The sequence below is a fragment of the Semicossyphus pulcher genome, unplaced genomic scaffold (assembly GCF_022749685.1).
Source record: "Semicossyphus pulcher isolate SPU_LCO1_2020_fin unplaced genomic scaffold, fSemPul1.0.p SCAF_6, whole genome shotgun sequence".
Classification (NCBI taxonomy): domain Eukaryota; kingdom Metazoa; phylum Chordata; class Actinopteri; order Labriformes; family Labridae; genus Semicossyphus; species Semicossyphus pulcher.
The window spans coordinates 18,728,268-18,746,766 of record NW_027211737.1 but is presented as its reverse complement, the minus strand read 5'-3'; the positions used below and the strand labels follow the sequence as shown (position 1 = coordinate 18,746,766).

Sequence of the window (18,499 nt, the reverse complement as noted above, 5' to 3'; positions counted from 1 at the left end):
TTTCTCTGGATTGCAGAAATCCCGCCTCCATTTTTCTATACTCAGCCAATAGGACAACACCATGTAAAGATTCGTAACGATGATTGGCTGAGAAATCTTGCTACGTAGAAGAGGGAACATACCGGTGCATCAGTTCAGTGGTTGCTCCTCTGAATACTGGAGGAACTCTTTGATTAGAAAAATAAAATGTCAGGTATATTTTCATATGTATAATAGAAAACTAAATAAATCATTGAGTTACAGAAGGAAATGTGCTTATTGTGTATTAGTCAACTATGACAATCAAAGCCTATTTACCGATTATAATGGCTACAGTGTCAGAAATGATGATCAAGTTTCAATCCTAACCCCAACCCTTACATTTTTGCAGAGGGTCTTCTCTTTTCTTAAGTTCTACACAGTCAGATCAGAGGGGCTTTCATATCATTTTCATCATAGATATTGTAATTTATTTTGTTCTCTGTAAGACATTTAAAGCAAATCTCAAGTTTGTACAAGTTGATTTACATACTGCAATTGAAAGATCTGAAACCAATACCTTGAAAAAAGAGAAGGACATTATTTAAGGTGAGATATATTTGCATTGTTCCTGTCTCTTAAAAGAATCACCGAACCTATTAATTTAGATCTCCAAATCTGACCTCCCTCTCCCCACTGCTTGTCCCATCTTTCACAAAAAAACTGATGAAGCCAAGTGTGTTATTTACTCCAGCCAGCTGAAGAACAGTTTGTCTTTAAGATAAATAACTGCAAAACGTTAGTTGTGTAGAGTGTGTAGATCAACACAAAACTTAATCATTACATTACTTTACTGGTTTTCCTAACCACAAACACTAAAGAAACTGTTGGTTTATGTAAATGTTAAGTTCTTTAACTCCCTAGTCATTTTCACAAATTAAATATAGTATTTATATTGTTCTCTCTTAATTTGAAGTTACTGTTAAAAGGCAAATAGTGTAAACAGGAAATCAGGATGCGTTCTTGACTGCAGTCACCTTGTTTCTGAGCTGTCTTTTGTGTAGAAAATCCAGAACAGACTCAGATACACACACAGTTTGGAGAAAAAGACAGTTCATAACACTGGTAATTTCCATGCACAAACCTTACTGTGCTAAGTGTCTTGTATCTCTTTGTTATTAATAATGTTACAAATAGCCTGTATCAAGGCAACTTCAGAACACCCTTTGCTTACTTAAACACTATCTGTTGCTCAAAAATTAGGAGCAAGAGGCATTTCAGTTTTTTCTTATCACTCACTTTTAACAGTTTCTACTATGAGCAAGGGATATAACACTTTGTAGTTGGATGCAATACTACTTAAATTGTGGATCTGTAGATCTGGCACCTGAGTACAACGAGCTTTCAATGTCAGGTATGAAAAATTAAAAAAAGGCAATCTAGCCTAGTATGCCTAGACATCTTTGATCCAGTAATTCTGGGAAATGTTCAAGATAATAAAGCACATAAATGCTGGAATGTATTGTCCATACCAGACTGGATAGTAAATGTATGCTCAGTCAACGGTGTGGGCATTTCGAGGAGTTGTTCCCATTACATCATGGTCCATTACAAAACAATCCCCTTCTCCATCAAAACAGTGTTTCTGACTTGAATGTTGAATATTTTAGTTTCCTATTACAAGGATGCTGCACTGATTAAGTTTTGCACTGTTATAAAGTTGAAAAATCTGTGTGATACAAATTAAAAATGGTAAAAATTAATGTAGCATAGGCTGGAATGTCCTTCCTGTGGGTCCTTTGTACGAGTCAGGCTTGAAAATTGCCACAAATATTCATTCTCCAAACCTAATCTGAGGGTACCCTGATGACATCAACAGGGTTCATTCCTTAAGTTTTTTGAAAGTTCTGTCCAGAGTCTGGGAAGACGTTTTACAACTGTATTCACAGGCTGAGTAGAAGTGGAATGCCCTCTCTCTCAACCAATGAATGATTTCTTCAGGTTGCAGAGGATTCAGCTGTCAATCAAGGGCTCCTGCAAATAAAGTAAAGCATTAAGGTTAGGATAAAACAGTATCTGCACATTTTAAACATGTGATATCTACATGCTGTTCTCATATATAACTAAACAAAAATTCCCCTTAAAACCCACATAAGCTATAAAATATATTTCATACATACTTAATTAGTATTTCCTGTGATAAGGTATATGCATTATGTATTTGTACATGTATTATAGGGTATGTTTTTGTCCGTGTAATCCCCTAGTTCTCTATTGAACGTTACCATAGACAGAAATACAAAACAAAGTTGTGTGATATTGTAAGAAATTACTGTTACATTTTGAAGGTCCAGTCCATTCCAATGGGGGCGGCGTAAAAGGGAGTGTGTCATACAAGCAGCTAAACAGAGAATCACACAAACTCCGAGCAGACAGACACTGACTTCCAACAGATGTCGCACTGCCACAGTCCGCTCCTCCTACAAAATAAAAGCAGAGAATGACTTAAAGGACAACGGGAGGGTATCTGAATCTATTATGGCGGGACAAGTTTTGTTGTTCATGTGTAATACACCGTACCTGTGTTAACATGACTGTGAGTGAAGGGTCATACTTGGAGTGTAAACTGTAGCAGGGTTGTGATGCTGTAGGCAGCTGATTGCTCACTTCCACATGGACAGGTGAAATCTTTTTCTCAGAAACAGGACACTCTGGTGGAAGTCTTCATGAGAGTATAAAGTGTATTCATGAAAAGACACATACATGCTTTGAAAGACACTATTATTGTAGTAGTTGGTGATTTTAATTAATGAAATAAAATAAAAATAATGAAAATTCAAAAACTGGACTTTAGAGTCAGAATGAACTTACAGGCTGGGCAGGAGGTGTGCTGGGGCACTTATAGTGAGGCAGGTGTAGGTTGCATTTCCAGACAAAATCTCTACAGTCACATTAACAGTCTCATTTCCTGGGGAGTAAAACAAACATTTATGGGTGAGAATTAGCACTTTTATACATTTTATTTCACGACTAAACCTATCAACTACAATACCAACCTCCAAGGTGTAGCTGACTGGCATTTAAGGCAGTGTATAGACTCAGGTCTTTTAGAGAGCCACTGTTTGAGTTAGTTGTCACAGCCAGAGGAACCTTGAGACGTAAAGTGGTGACGGATGGAGTCTTTTTATGTTGAACTGAAGTGTCTCTTTTAATCGGACGAGAGGGGGCTTGTGAGACAAGGTCAGACAGACTTGTATTAGCCTTCAAACATAGCTGGAACTGTGATAAAGAGGACAGCAGGTGGTTCCAGTCCTAAGGGAGGAATATAGCGTATATTTGCATGAGTATCGGGTCAGGACACACAGGCAAAAGCATACCTTTAGTCACAGCCTGCACAATGGCCAAGAATGTTTATACATAAAAGCAGTCTGACTACTCTTTTGTTCATCAGTCTCAATTTACTTTTATGGGTATATATAATGTAACAAAAAGGATCTATTCAATTAATATTTTCAAAAGACAAAAATAAAGACTATTAAAAAAAAATAAATGAGTTGGATTAGTGAGTCCTTACCTTTGTTGTGTCAGGGTTAGGCACAGTGTGACTGTAGCTGTAGGAGCTGAGGCAGATGAACGTGATAGCTAGAGTCAATAGACACAAGAAAAATGTCACCCCTGGAGGATTCTGGGATACATAATCTTTAAGGTTGGTGAGCGGCTGCCAGAAAGCCATCATCAGACCGTGACCTGTAAACAGAAGGAAGTAATTTCAGCTACTAAAGTGTAGTAGTGCTAGTGGTTGTATAATCGTAATATAGGTACCTCTTAACGTTCAGAATGAGACCTAACCAACAGTTGATTTTGGCTTATATTTACAACAGGTCTTGTGACTTTGTAGATATCCAAAAACAAGGCAATGATGTTACATTTCTGCAAGTAATAACCCCTACGGAAAGCTATCTCTCTAAAATACCAATAATACTGAAAAGAAAGTTTGCTGTACAACAGGTAATATACATCATTTGGTCCAGACTATAGTGCAAAGGGAGACGTGTAACTTGTCTTTCTTATCGGCCAACCAACTCCATCGATAACGTTAGGTTAACTGTGTAATGTTGCAATCATATTAGCATAAAGAGAAGTACATACTTTGAATTTGGGTAGTCTTCTCTAATCACGTCGCCAGTTGTGGTAAGATGCGGTGAAACCGGTGTTTTTTGTTGTTGGGTAAAGCGGAGTTTTACACTTGCAGATGTTAAAACTTCAGTTAAAGACACACGATAACACCAACACGACAGCAGCTAGGGTTTTTTCACGACAGCGGGGTCCGTTTACGATGGTGCACTGCTATGACGACGACCATGACGTGTTCTGTCATGTAAATGGATATTGGTAGCCAGCCTAGCACTGGTAGCAAACGGCGGTGAAGTTAGTATTAAGTTGGATATGCGACAGACATTCCCTCGGGAGCCAGCGACGCTTTCTCACTCGGCTTCCCCCAGAGTTAGCAGAGGGAGGAAGGTTAGCTGAACTCTGCTCTGAGCCCTCGCACTTAGCAGGCAGAGTCTGACTTATGGACCAACAATATATTACTGTAAAAAAATGTAATGAGATGATTTGAGGATAGTGGGTCATGTTACATGGAAGCTTTTTATCATTATTAAATATTACTAGATATAAATATTACTAAAACAACAAATACCAATAAAAGGAGGTGTGCCTTAGTTGCCCAGGTGAGTAACATTGATTTGAAGACACATGAAATGGAAGCTATTGAAAAAAATATAATTGATAGGGTGTGTCTTATTTGTCCAAATAATGGTAATTTCTCTTATTCATTTCAGGTTGCATGACCTCAAAGCTGTTTACAAAAAAAGACCTTATTTCTTTTCAAAAAAACATCTATAGAAAATAAATGAGTAATACTGAAGCATTTAAAATGAGTGGATGTATTATAAAAACATCAGTTTTGTATCCATTTAACAGTAATTTATTGATGGTTCCTAAGCCAGGCTCTACCTGTTGTGTGAGGACTCGGAGTTCAGCTAACCGTCCTCCTTCAACCAACTCTGGGGGAAGCCGAGTGAGAAAGTGTCGCTGTCGCTGTGGAGTTAATGGCTGTCGAATATCCAACTTAAAACTAACTTCACCGCGGTTAGCAGCAGACACTTTTATGACTGATATTGACAAAGCATTAAATTGTGCTAGTAATACAAAAAATTTAAACAAAAAACAAAAACGCAACAATCAGGGTATTTTTTATTCATAAAATACCTGACAAAGAAAACCTATACAATGCATTATTATTAGAATTGCAAAACAATATTTAACTCATGATTAAAACATTTTCATCCTTATTAAACAACACTGTTTAATAACTTGGTGATTTCTCATTTTACAACTCAAGAACCTTATAAAGCCATCGGATTTCAGTGGATTTTACATTTTCCCACAGTTAGCATTGGAAATAAAATCTTAAAAACAAACCATAAAAATCAGAAATAATTTTACATAGAAGCTCACTTTACAACTGCAAGCTGTAGAGTTGTGATTCTAGTTTACATTGCCTCACAGACAAGGCTCTGTGCTTGAATTATGCAAATAGTGCAATGCTATAATACCGCCAAAATTATTGCCACTCTCCTGAGAATTAAAAACATGATTATTGTGTTCATAAAAATCATGTCACACTGCATTCAAGTACCATTTCCCTTTGTAAAAACTTCAGACAGCACATCTGGCAGCATTTAAATGTATCATCTCTTTTTTGTATACAGTATGATAGCTACTAAGGAGTCCAGGTGACTTTTATAGGCTTAAATTTCCAAGTGTCAGGGTGACCCATGTGCACCAGGTCTTTGTAAGGGGAAGTGCTCCACTGAAAGGGTGGCACCTGGTCCCATGTTGGTCCGTTCACTGCCAGCATACCATAGTCACGAAACATCTCGTAAGAGGTCATCTAAACAGAAACGCACACAGCGCACCAGATTCAGCCAATATCTCTTTACATTACACAGAAGAGATTCAGGGATCATGATGCGTTAATGTATGGACATAGAAACTGGTGATAGTAAGAGAATGACAAATAAATACCTTCATATCTGTCCCTCCATGTGATCGCTGCTTTAAGGCGCCAAACGGATATGTTCCATTAGCTGGGTTCAGGTCTGAACGGGCTGAGATGGCATTTTCTCCATTCCAAGGTGGATCACAACTGTCACACCTTGAGAGTGGGTCTTCTTTAAAGTTATTGTACCTGAGAAGAGAAACTGCATCTAATGAACAACATTATATTTAGTCTAGACAAAAATAAGATAAAATATATAATCTAATGTTAAGAAGTCTGTAACTAAGTAACACCCAGACTTTACCTCATGAGGCGGACCATTGAGTCAATATCTGTGACAGCTGTCTGGTTTCTCCTGAATATCTGAGCCCGAGGATTCTGGTCCAGAGAGAACCACGGGCCGAACTTCTCAACCAGCTCATTGCAGCCACTGGCATTGAATATGTCCACATAGTACCTACACATTAATCAATATAAACGAAAGGAAATTTTACATACAACGCTATTAGAACATCAGTAATTTGTGGTATATGTTTACACAAAACTTAACCTTAACTTACGGTATGTTGTAACTTGCCCAGTACCCTTTCTCCAGCAGTTCCTGAGTTTTATCGGCGTAAACAATAAGTCCCCTGCAGCATTAAATATAGGAAATAAAGTGATAGGTTTGTAAGTCATAAATATAAGTACTGAAATATTCTTGTGTTTTGATTAAAAATTGGTTGCAAAGACTTACGGGATCTGCTCCAGCACAACAAGGAGCCCCTCTTTAATGTCAGTCTTTCCTGGAGTGAAGTGGTTATAGTCCACAATCATCCACTGGTTGTTATACCTACAATGTAGAAAGTCCAATATAAGAAAACCTACATAGACCTACTAGCAATTAGGGATTCTTATATTTTTTTTTTATTGTATATGCATTTAACTGAAGTTTCACATCCCTCTGTATGACCTAACAGACTTCTCATGTGACTCCTGATTTCTTAATGCCCTTTTCCCGCTTCCTTTACAGCTTCCCTTACTGCTATCAGTCCACATTGCAATCAAAGGTCACACGAAATCTTATCTAAACTTCTCATGCATTGGGAATCTGAACACAAGACAAAATGCAGCAGACAGCAGCGTGTGCTCAGGAGATTACTTCTGGACAAAGTGGTTGTACTGTTGGTTACAAAGTCATGAGAACCCGTTCCGGTGCATAAAACTCACGTTCCACTGTTGAACTCGCTGAATATCGTAGCCCACTCCTTTCCAGTAGTAGCCAGCCGATTAGCCACGATGTTCCTCAACCACTCCATGACCCCTCCTGTGGGCTGAACAAACTTCCAGCGATCCGGGTTACTGTTCCCAATGGTGGTTTCCAAAGTTACCTGGAGACACAAAATGGATTCATAACATGAAACTCTATCAAGCAGTCATCTATTTGTAATCAAAAGTAGCATAATAACACAATACATTAAAATACCAAATTTATTAACAATTTTATCACGCCAAGTACAAAGAGTTGTCGCACCAGGCCACTACTAAGGATATAGAAGTCATCTCCAGAGAAGATAGATCCAGGATAAGAGGAGAAAGCCTGAGTTCCTCCGGGGAGAACAGCCTGGTCTGAAAAAAAATAAAAAATAAAATCCATCAAGCTCATAATTAAAGGTATAATAAGTAGGATTTTACACGAAAAATAAAATATAGACTTTTACAAATGTAATATAATATAAATCATCACTTATGGGCCTCTATACATGTGTGTTGGTGAGTGTGTGTGCAGACCCTTGTGAGACCCTTCCCTCTGCATCTTTTCTGTTGTTTTGCTTTGCACGGGACGTTCTCAGGAGGGGCGTGTTGCGCTTCCCTGAGCCAATCACACCGTATAGGTGAGTGTGGGAGTGGTTCAAATTAGCAACTGGGCCCCATTCAGACCGGCGAACATGGCGAAAGAGAGATGCAGAGATGACCTTCTTTCCGTTGGACAGGTAGGTGCCTCAAACCAGGTAGGACAAGCTAACCGGCGGTTAGCATACTAGTGCAAAGGTAACCGTGATGCTGTTGGAATCCTGTTGTCATTGTGACTTTGCCAAGATGCGACGGCGGCCACCTGCTTGTCAGTATTTGGTTAAATCTGTAAGGAGAAGGGTAACCGTTTCCCCCCTTTTCGGTCTTTATGCTAAGCTGAGCTGCGGCTAGCTTTAGCGGCATAATAACTGAACAGAAACTGAAGCGGTATCTTCTCACCTTACGCTCGAAAGTTTAAACTACTCCTTTATTATGAATATACTGATGGGCGCTAGCACAGAAGCAGTCACAAACTGGAGACATACTTGATTAAGAAATCTACCTGAAGGAGAAACCTTGAAGGCAAAGATGTATTTCTTCATGATACGCAGCATGGATTGGTATGTGTTCCAGGTGTCATGTGACACCAGAAGTTCCTTATTGTTTGGCAGCAACTTGATGAGAGCGGAGCAGGAGCCAGAGCCAAGAGGTCGAGTTTGGCTGGATTTGTTCAGAGCTGATTCCAAGTCTTCAAGATCCCCACCCATTTGGAAAAGTCTGGTTGGAAAGAGTAGTAGTCGAGATAGTGAGAAAACAGTTTCAAAGTTTATAATCTCAGGAGCAGTGAAGTTATTAATACAAAATGAAGATGAGCACTTACAGGAAGCCAAGTGGGTTGAGGGAGATAGGCCCTGTTGGAAATGACAGATCGTCATTGTAGCTGTCCTCTAGGCCTTTCAGCTGCAGGAGTGTCAGGCGCACCTGAAAAGCAGAGATATTGAAACATATTATTTCTGGCCTATTACTATTTTGGAACAATGCAACAGATTTTATTCTTCCTAAAGAAGTACTGTCTAATTACCTGGTACCAGTAGGGTGAATCGGGCTGCTTCTCTATTTGCTCCTGAACCCATTGTAGATTGGTTACAATGAAAGCCTTTAGGCGCTCACAGTAACCGGTTTGAGCTGTGAAGGGTCCGCAGTAATTCATCAGAATGTTCATCCAGTGCTTATAGATGAGCTAAAACAAACACACAGCAGGTCTTAAATAAGTAAATTAAATGGAAAGAAAGTAAATGAAAAGTTTTGACTGCTACAGCACTAACAGGGCTGTAGATTTAAGCTGACCTGTGATGTGAGTGCAGCCTCTACTGCACCGGCTGCATACGCCTGCAGACTGTCATTGTACTGACTGCTGGTAGTGACCTCCAAGAACGACCAGCTGCAAAGAAAGCACATTTGACTGACCTGTACAGTAGGTTAGGATGAGACAAACTTTCCTACCAGACCAGTACCAGAAAGGATGGTGCACAGATATGGAATTATGTGTGATAACCCTTGGCTATCGTTTCATTATTACCTTCTGTGTTGTTTTATTGTCCTACACAAAAGTCTTTCTTCTTTGTAAAATTATTGTCCATTAAACATTGTTGCAAGTGCCTCTATATCTAGCATTGTTTTTGTCCAATTCATGGGTTCAACAACTTTTCTTAATTTGAACAAAGGTCCACTATGAGTTTAACGCGACCTTTCCTGTCATGTGATTTACTTCTGCTATCTGTTATTATGCCATGTCTAGCAGTACATAGGTTAGCTAGATTCTAAGTTACGGCTGAAATTATTAACTGGTGGATTGTTCAATCAAGAGAAAATGACTCAGCAACAACTGAACTGAATAAAAAATATAAATATAAAATGCCAAACATTATTAGGGTTGCAGATTTGTTTTACTCTATATCATTACATTTTCGACAAAGCAAGCAACTGAACTGTTACAAACATTTAAAAATGTCATGACTTATTATTAAATGTTTATTAAGCAGGGACAAAAAAAGTGAATGGTAAAAGACCATTTTCAACTGCAGTGCCTGGATAGAGGCCACTAATGATGCGCACGGACAGTTATGACAATGAAAATAATGTTTACGTGCATTTAAAACTTTAATTTTCTGAAATGGTTTAGCTGTCAGAGCTAACTAACTTGATCAATGACAGTATATCCCTTTAAACAGTCCGTTGTTTTGCCTTAAAACAAAGATGCTAACCGGTCAGGATAGTCCACTCACCCTGATGTTTTAATGTCATCAGTGAAGTTACCCCAAGCTACAAAGTCTTGTCGGTATCCCTCTATGACAGACAGCTGTCCGGTTTGCTTGTCGATAACAGCGGTTCGTATTTCAGCTTGAACAGATGAACTCATAAAACACAAACCGGATAAAACAGCTAAAACATTTAAAACCATTTTAACAGCTCCGACGGCCAACGTCTTATTTGGCCTGGCCGCCATGATTACATGAAGATGTCACGTGAGGACGTCACATGGCTGGTTCTTTCAAAATAAAAGACCCATCCGCTTTCTTTGTTTTATCATTTGTTATGTCAGATTCTCACACAAACACTTTCAACCTGAGACATAGAATGCAAAACTCTTAAAACATGAAATAAAATGTTTTATAAAAACAGTCCCATTATCCCTCTTGGTTGCATTGTTCAATACAAAACACGTAATGTAAAAAATGCAGGGCAAAACTGTGACCAGCTGATTAATTAATTATAATAGCTCCTTCAGCACACTCTACACAGGCCCTTATTTTGTACAACAGTCTTATTTATACAGAAAAACACAGAAGCACTGGTCAGAGTGGTGTAAATTCTTTCTTCCCATGGTCTCTTCCAAGAATTCAGTTTTCTGCAACCCCATCAGTGTCCATCGTCTCCAGGATTCCCTCCAAAACGTCTGCTTTTCGCTGCTTTTTGGAGGCCACTGTCATAGAGAATAATTGATATAAAATAAATTATTTAATAAACAGCAAAGTTGCATTTATATTTGCGTGTTGTTACAAATTCTTGTGGATTTACCATGAAAATGTTCGGCTGTTTTTCGTCTCAATGTCTCTACTGTTTCCTCAGCATCAGCCCACTCCAGCACGAGGCGTCTCCCATACAAATGGGTACTGTGGCACAGTGCAGCAAATGCTTTCTATAGAAAAACCAGAGCATAGGATTTATCAGAATAATAATGTACACTTTAATTGAGCACAATGGTAGCAAACTTCTTAAAAACACTGCTAAAGCTTTCACAGCACACAAACCTTAGCGTCTTGTTTGGTGAGGAAGTCAATAAAGCCGAAGCCTCTGTGATTTCCTGAACCAGCTGCTTTCTTTGGAAGACGGACTGTCTTGAGCTCTCCAAATGTACTGAAAGAAAAGCAATTATTAATAAATGATCTCTCTCTAATCGTTCTCCAAACACTGAGTTAAAAACAGTCGTATGTATATGTGACAACTACCAGAAGAGTTCCCGAATTTCCCTGACAGTGGCCTGGAAGGGGACGTTGCGCACGAGGATCTTAGATCCTGTCTGTTTCTTGTCGACTTGCTTCTTCTTGCGCGTCACCTCAGTAGTCCTGCACACAGAGGAAAAACACTCAATAAGTAGCCCCACCTCCTTTTAAAACCAACATTTTAAAATATAGCTTTTATACCTTATAGATACACTTTTATATTTTAATGAACATGACAGCTGATACTAATACCATATGAATGTATTTTCCTGTTTCTTCCAGGGTATCTAACATGTTATAATCTAACTGTGGTGTTTATTGCAAATGCACATGCCTAAACCACATGACTGTCCTCGTTTACTACTACAATTAACTTTTGGATCACCATCTGTATTCGTCAGTACAGTCAAAGCTCACTGAAACCGCTCTAATGCACATCTTACCTCGTCGCTCTCTCAGAAATCTTCAGCTCTAACTGGTGATCGTCAACATTACAGTGCTGGTGGAGACAAAGAAAACACATTAGTAAATTTTTTTTTAAAAAGCCTGTAGAGAAATTATGTGAGGGTGTCAGCAAGGAAATGGAGTTGATACCTGAAGCTGCCTCAGAGCTTTCTGTGCTGCCTCTGCAGTCTGGTACTGGACAAAACCGTAGCCCATGGACAACAGCTTGCCTGGAAATCAAAATGGTCAGAGGTCATAGAGAATATAGATACGCCTTTCAAAAAAGAGCCAAATGTTGTGTAATTTTAAAACATAAAAAAATGTACATTTTTATCTGAACCAAAGTATGAATAGTGGGTGAATATTTAAAAGATCACATTTTAAATTTTCAGTACCGGTTTTATCTTTCTTCTTGGAGATGGAGCAGGACATGACCTTTCCACATTTGGAGAACGTCTGCAACAAACAAAGAAACAATACTAACCATCTCAAACATCAGACTATGATTAAACAGCATTTCATAACTGAGGGTTGTATTAATGTAAAGACCTACCTCCTGTAGTTTCTCCTCTGTTGTGCTGAAATTAAGATTCTTAATGAAAAGTGTGGAACCAGGGGCAGAGTCCTCCTCCTCCTCCTCCTCCTCTTCTTCTTCTTCTTCTTTTTCTTCTTCCTTCTTCTCTTCTTTCACTGCCTCCTCTTTTTCTAATACTTTTGGAAAGATTTAAGTGTTTTTAATAATGAAAATTTACCTTCAATGTCTTAAAAATACGTATAATAGTGTTCTGTAGAAGTGTACCTGGTTGTGGTTTGCCTGCTACAAACACTCCCACAGGTGCCCACTCCAAATACAGCGGGACGTGCTGAAACTACAAAGTAAAGCGAAAGTCTTTAAAGAGTATCTGCTCAAACAGATGCTGTGTGTGCAGATAGCGTTGGTATGAAACTACACACACCTTGCTGTAGGCCAGCCGAGTGAAGGCTCGCTTCGCCTCAGTCGGCTCCAGGAACTCGATGACGGCGGTGAGTCCTGAGGGCGGCAGCAGCACTCGACCCAAAGAGCCATGAGGTGAGAAGAGCTCCTCCAACTCTGACGTCGTCACTCCAGCTGGAAGGTTTTTCACCAGGATCACAGAGGTACTCCTCGCTGCTGCCGCCTGCAAAACAGCACACGGGTAAACAAAACATGAGCCAAGGCAATTAAGCAACAAGTGAGTAGGAGTTTGTAAAAGGCATACCTGACTAAAGGAATCCAGACTGACACCGTTGTCTAGTAGAAACTGTCGAGTCTCCTGAACGATCTGGGTTTCTCCCAGAGCCATCCGCACTGCAACGCTGCCCTTTGACTCCTGCAGGAGAAAACGGGCCAGAGAAGTAGGAACAAACTTTAAATGTGCAACACATGAAAAATTACACATTCAGTCAGGCAACAGCCATATCCTTCATTTAAACTAGTAGGCTGCATTGGCTCAGCAAGGTCGCCAAAGCAGAGAGCCACATCTGCGATAAGATTATAGAGAGCAGTATTGCACAAGAACAGGATGCAGTGTTACTCACATGGTCCAGGACTTGGCTTTTTGTGGTGTTGTATTTTTCAGCAATGGCATCTGCCACTGCACTTGTGCCAAGAAACAGGGTGTTCCAGTTGTGGGAGCTGAAAGGAAGTGTACAATTATACAGAGATAAAAAAGGACAGGTCATATAATCGACCATGTACAAAAACATTAAATACTAACTAATGAAGTCATTCTTACAGGTACATTTGAGGAAACCACAAACACAGCAGAGAGGGGTTAATGGGGTTATCTATACCTGGAACTTGAAGCTTTATTTTTAGTATCTTTTTGCCGTTTGTAAGAAGAAGAGCCGGGACCGCCACCATCTGCAGAGTCAATCTTTTCCTTCTTCACTGTGGAGGGAAGCAGGTGAAGCATCCTCCCCTAAAGAGACCAGAGAAAGAATGTTTCTAATCAGCCTCAACTTAATTTGAAAATCAAGTTGTACTACTAAATAATGAAGCTAACACAGCTCTTACTGTGGAGAGAAGATTGTCAATCATTAGTTGGAGATCAAATACCTGAAATATATGTCCGTCCAGCTGAGCCAGAGCTGTCACAGCGTTCTCTGGTAGCATGTACGTTACAAACGCAAATCCTTTAGGCTTCTTCGTGAGATTGTCAATCGGAAAGAGCACCTCAGATAAAGGACCTGTAAAGATGTAATGTTACTAAAATCTAAGACAAGAGTGAATGTATTTTTATAGGTGCAGGCATTTTTCTTACTTACCATGCTTAGCAAACAACTCTTTGATCTCCTCCTCGCTGCAGGTGTAGGGAAGGTTTCTGACGAAGAGTCGACCTGACTCTGCAACATCCTCCTCTTCCTCGTCCTCTTTGAGCTTCCTGGAGAAGTTTCGGTCAATTTCTTTGTCCTTTCTGTCTCGTTTGGCCTTACCCCCAGAGGGATCTACACGGAAGAGCTCAATGTATCGCCCACCTGAAAACACAGACAGGAGGTTTGTCAAGGTCGGAGGTACGGAATGCCCAGGACGCGGACAAAAAGAGGCAGTGAAAGATGTCCGCCTGAGATAACCTCAGCAAATGTCTTGTTTTGTCCATCCAACAGTTTTCAATTATTTTAATAAAAGGCCGGAAAATAAAGGACACAATTTCCTAGAACAGTTGATTATCAGAATTGGTGCTCATCAGTTGTCCATCTAGCTTTTAATTGATAAAATGTTGCAGCTCAACACAAACTCCAGGCAGGCAGCAATAAAAGATAATCTTTCCCTGTTTAATCCCGACAAACATTTCAAAATGATGCAAAAAATAGAAATATGGCACAACATTTCTCACCTATGTAATCTTTATTCTTCTTTAAGGCCTTCTCCACCTGTTCCTCAGAGTGCAAGTCCACATACACATAACCTGAAGCACATGATACAAATATCCAATGAGTATACACATCCAATACAATGATCTACCCTTTAGAAATATAGAAAACAGGATATCATTATGAAAATATTGAATTTTTTGCTGAGAAAAACATTTCAAGTACAGTAAAATGCTTCCAATAACATACCTGTTCTATTTCCACTTTCATTCTTCCCAATCCTGATGGCCGCAGGCTTCAGCGGCGTCATGAACTCCCGAATTTGTTGCTGTTGATGTCACACAAATTGCGTTGTTGTAATGGATGCAGACAATTACATAGACAGAGTGTATACATCAGGAAGCTCTTGTTCACTTACCTCTTTCACATTGAAGGGAGCTCCTCTCAGCTTCACTGTGAACTCTGTCACCGGCTCCATCTGCAAAGAGCAGAAGTTAGTGTGAACTAGTAGGCACTGAAATCAAATACTGCACTGTATTGAATCGTATTGTTTGACGTGAAGATCTCTTAACAGTCACCTCCTGTTTGGCAGTTTTCTTGGCTTTGCTCTGCTTCTTTTCCTCAGAGGAAACTGAGGCTTTGTTCTTTGAGGCGTTTTCTCTGTCGCCGCTCTCATAGGCGCTGTCTGTGTGCTGCACAGGACCACCATCCTCATCTTCATCATCAGCCCCATCGGCATCATCCTTCTGCTCACTCCCCTCCATGGTGTCATCGGTCTGTGCAACCTTCGAGCGCAGGTAGTCCATATCTGATAAGCCAGACTTTAGTGCTTCTTTAGTGGTACCTGAAATCAACAAAATGTCAAGTCAAGAGACTGTAAAGTCAAATATTTCCAGGGTTAGTACTGTATAGTTGCGAGAAAAAGTGTAAATACTAGTATTTAACTGGGGAAAGTATCATATTAATGGTCCTAACTATCAGATAGTATACCTGCTTTAATGTAAATGCACTACACAGACTTCGTTCTGTAATACTGGAAATCCAGACATGAAAAGGATCAAACCCCAAATGAAGAGAGCTTTCATCTCGCTTTACTGAGAAGGGACCACCATTACCAACCTTCATCTTCATCATGTTCCTCTTCCTCATTCTCTTCCTCTGACTCGTCTGAATCAAAGTTGAGGTAATCATCTGAAGCAGGCTTCTTCTTGCCCTGAGTCTTTGTCGGTCCACTGTCAGGATCGGCCGCTTGCTGCATGCTGTCATTCGCCCAGGTCGGTGCTTGGCTCCGATTCTGATGTACTGAGAGAAACTCCTTGAACCCCTGATCCTTCTCCAGCTGACACACACAACAAATAGACACACATCAATTAAAGCATCACTTAAACCTAAAATCATATAACTTAAATAATCATTGCACATAAAGAATTTATTAAAATTTGAGCATATAAGAGTATAGTATCACGAAATATAATATTATATAACTCAAGAGTATCAATATTTTCTAAGACGTCTACTTTCTAGCAGACAGTCAATGCTGCTGCTGACACATTTACTCACTGTTCCAAGTGCGCTGGTGGTTTCCTTTGTCTTTGTCTTTTTCTAAGGACAGAAACAAAAAGACACAGACAGTATTATTTTAAAATAGTAACACAAGAGAAATGCAGAACTTAACTACATTATTCTCCTCCAAAACAACTGACTTTTGTCATATACAGACTCAAGCATCAAAGAGATTTAAGTACTGTGAGAAACAACCTTTTTCTGGGTATAACATCTGACATTGTGGAAATGTAAACTGGCAGGATGAGAGACTTTGTTGTTGTAACTCTCTGGAGATAAGGCTTTACTTTCAGGCCTATGTGTCTGCAGGTACCTTTTTGCTGTCAGTGTCAGCAGGAGTGGAGGGTTTGTCCAGGCCTGAGCTCTGGGTATGTTTGCTCCAGGCTTTGGCTTTAGAGGGATCTCCAAAGGCCTTACACATCTCCACCTAATAAAAAATAACACCCAAAATCACCTACAATAAAATGAGAACAACAATGTCAACAAAATTATCAGTTGTAAGGCCATCACTGAACTGTACCGTTACTCTGGATGTGTCCACGAAGCTCTTGTTGAAATGTTTCAATGCTCTGTTCGCATCTTCCTCATCTTTAAAACCAACAAAACCGAATTTGCGGAACTTTCCATCCTTGGTGAACTTTAGCGAGCAGTCTGTCACGGTGCCAAAGGCAGCAAACATGGACCTGAACCTCTCCTCCTTCATCTGCACACAAGATAACAGTTACATTTTCAGCAGGACTGAAACAAAATGCCACCGTTACTGAGCCCTGACATCTGGGAGGTTACTTACCCCATTAGGGAGGTTTTTCACGATGATTCTCGACATAGTTTTAGTAGTTTTGAATCCACTATTTGAGCATAAGCTTGTTATTAGAATATATGTCAACAAACGAGCGTGGACGGTCCACTAAGTCGCCATCTTGAATGGGAGGAGTCTTCTTCTTCTTCACTGTCTTGTACGTCACTGTTAAAGCGTTTTGTCGCCACCTGCTGGTCTGGAGTGTGTAGTGATAGATTGGCTGGAGGGGAATAAAAACAGTAGTGAATCTCCTCTGCCTAACCTGGTTATCTTATTTTGATTAATTTAGTAGATATTGTTTTTGTTAACCCTCCTGTTATCCTTGCGGTCAATTTGACCCCATTCAATGTTTATCATTCAAAAAATAATAGTTGACTTTTTTTTTTTTGCTTCATATTTCATGACTTTTCCGAATTTGATGTGAACAACTGATTAAGCATAAAATTATCATGATGATATTTTTTTCAATGTGCTGAACACATATTGCACGCATTGGCGTTCCTCTGGGGTCAATTTGACCCCAAGCTGTTTTAGCTGTGTAAAACTTGTCTGTCTGTGTGTGTGTGACCTAAAATCCCCACACCTGCAGAGGCAGAGTTGATACTTTTGAGTTGATACATAACAGGGGGGTGGGGAAACAACTATTCCCACCAGAACTTGGATAGTCTTTCCAACTACACATGCCTCCCCTCTAAAATTATCATCTCAAGTACAATATTTTCAATTGATGGTTATATGAAGAGCTCGAATAATGACTTTATGTCTTCAACATGGCTGACTGTGTGTCTGGTGGGACACACTCTTAGCAGCACGTCTACCTTGTTGTTGAAGTGAGTAGAGGGACCATAATTTTCCATTTTTGGTGCTAACGTGACATGGGGGAGGGGGAGACAATATTCTCATGAGAACTTTCCTGCACCATGGGCATGAAGGTGTGTGTGTGTATGTGTGACCTACTGTACTCAACCTGCCAAAGTAGAACTGATATTTCCTGTGCTGTGGAGGGCGGGGTAAAAATGGAAAGATAATATGGTCCCTTTCCCCACTTCAACAGCAGGGTAGACTTAACGCTACTAATATTATTAAAATGGTTCCAGGGCCCACCAGATATGCAACCAGCCATGTTGAAGACATTGAGTCATCATTAGAGCTCTTCATAACACTGTACTTGGGATGACAAATTTGTCGGTCCCAAGCCCGGATAACAAAAGAGGAGAGGTGAGTGAAACTTTATAGTAACTAACCACAAATATGTTAAAAAAAAGGATATAAAAATAAGTAAATAAATATGTTTATGAAAGGAAAGGGGGGGTCACCAACATCAATCAATATGGTTCATTCTGTGAGAGTCATGAATGTGCACCCCAAATTAGAAAAGATTTGGATGAAAGATACACTAACTCTAAAACTGAAAGTTTGACCTGGTGGTGGCGCTACAGGAAAGGTCATATCATCACCAAAACAAATAGGGTTCATATTCTTGTGTTCATTAATGTTGTCAGTAAATTTGAGAAGATTTGTATGAAAACTTTTCAAGATACATTCATTCTAATTTAAAAG

The 18,499-nt window shown here is 39.6% G+C and overlaps 3 protein-coding genes across 3 annotated transcripts; all 3 read right to left on the bottom strand.

The window, feature by feature from the left end:
• Window positions 1-531: 531 nt before the first annotated feature.
• LOC138610686 (transmembrane protein 248) lies at window positions 532-4,240 on the bottom strand. Its single transcript, XM_069683486.1, has 7 exons — window positions 4,108-4,240; window positions 3,533-3,705; window positions 3,015-3,270; window positions 2,830-2,926; window positions 2,539-2,680; window positions 2,298-2,438; window positions 532-1,992 (listed from the first exon to the last, which is right to left on the bottom strand). The coding sequence occupies exons 2-7, from the start codon at window positions 3,692-3,694 to the stop codon at window positions 1,972-1,974; spliced, it is 819 nt and encodes a 272-aa protein (XP_069539587.1). The 5' UTR covers window positions 3,695-3,705; window positions 4,108-4,240; the 3' UTR covers window positions 532-1,971.
• A 997-nt stretch (window positions 4,241-5,237) lies between these two features.
• Window positions 5,238-10,376, bottom strand: plbd2 (phospholipase B domain containing 2). The gene is made up of 12 exons (XM_069683250.1): window positions 10,084-10,376; window positions 9,146-9,239; window positions 8,880-9,038; window positions 8,679-8,779; window positions 8,361-8,575; window positions 7,539-7,633; window positions 7,235-7,395; window positions 6,762-6,857; window positions 6,586-6,657; window positions 6,330-6,482; window positions 6,052-6,214; window positions 5,238-5,917 (listed from the first exon to the last, which is right to left on the bottom strand). The coding sequence occupies exons 1-12, from the start codon at window positions 10,302-10,304 to the stop codon at window positions 5,747-5,749; spliced, it is 1,701 nt and encodes a 566-aa protein (XP_069539351.1). The 5' UTR covers window positions 10,305-10,376; the 3' UTR covers window positions 5,238-5,746.
• Window positions 10,377-10,698: 322 nt separating this feature from the next.
• On the bottom strand, window positions 10,699-17,022 carry rbm19 (RNA binding motif protein 19). Its single transcript, XM_069683249.1, has 24 exons — window positions 16,931-17,022; window positions 16,661-16,843; window positions 16,454-16,567; window positions 16,138-16,179; window positions 15,697-15,916; window positions 15,156-15,421; window positions 14,996-15,055; window positions 14,827-14,905; window positions 14,601-14,672; window positions 14,032-14,241; window positions 13,823-13,953; window positions 13,558-13,685; window positions 13,303-13,399; window positions 12,984-13,094; window positions 12,702-12,902; window positions 12,545-12,614; window positions 12,299-12,456; window positions 12,141-12,201; window positions 11,896-11,975; window positions 11,745-11,800; window positions 11,308-11,424; window positions 11,110-11,215; window positions 10,877-10,997; window positions 10,699-10,781 (listed from the first exon to the last, which is right to left on the bottom strand). Exons 1-24 carry the CDS (start codon window positions 16,964-16,966, stop codon window positions 10,699-10,701), a joined length of 2,802 nt encoding a protein of 933 aa, XP_069539350.1. The 5' UTR covers window positions 16,967-17,022.
• Window positions 17,023-18,499: the final 1,477 nt, after the last annotated feature.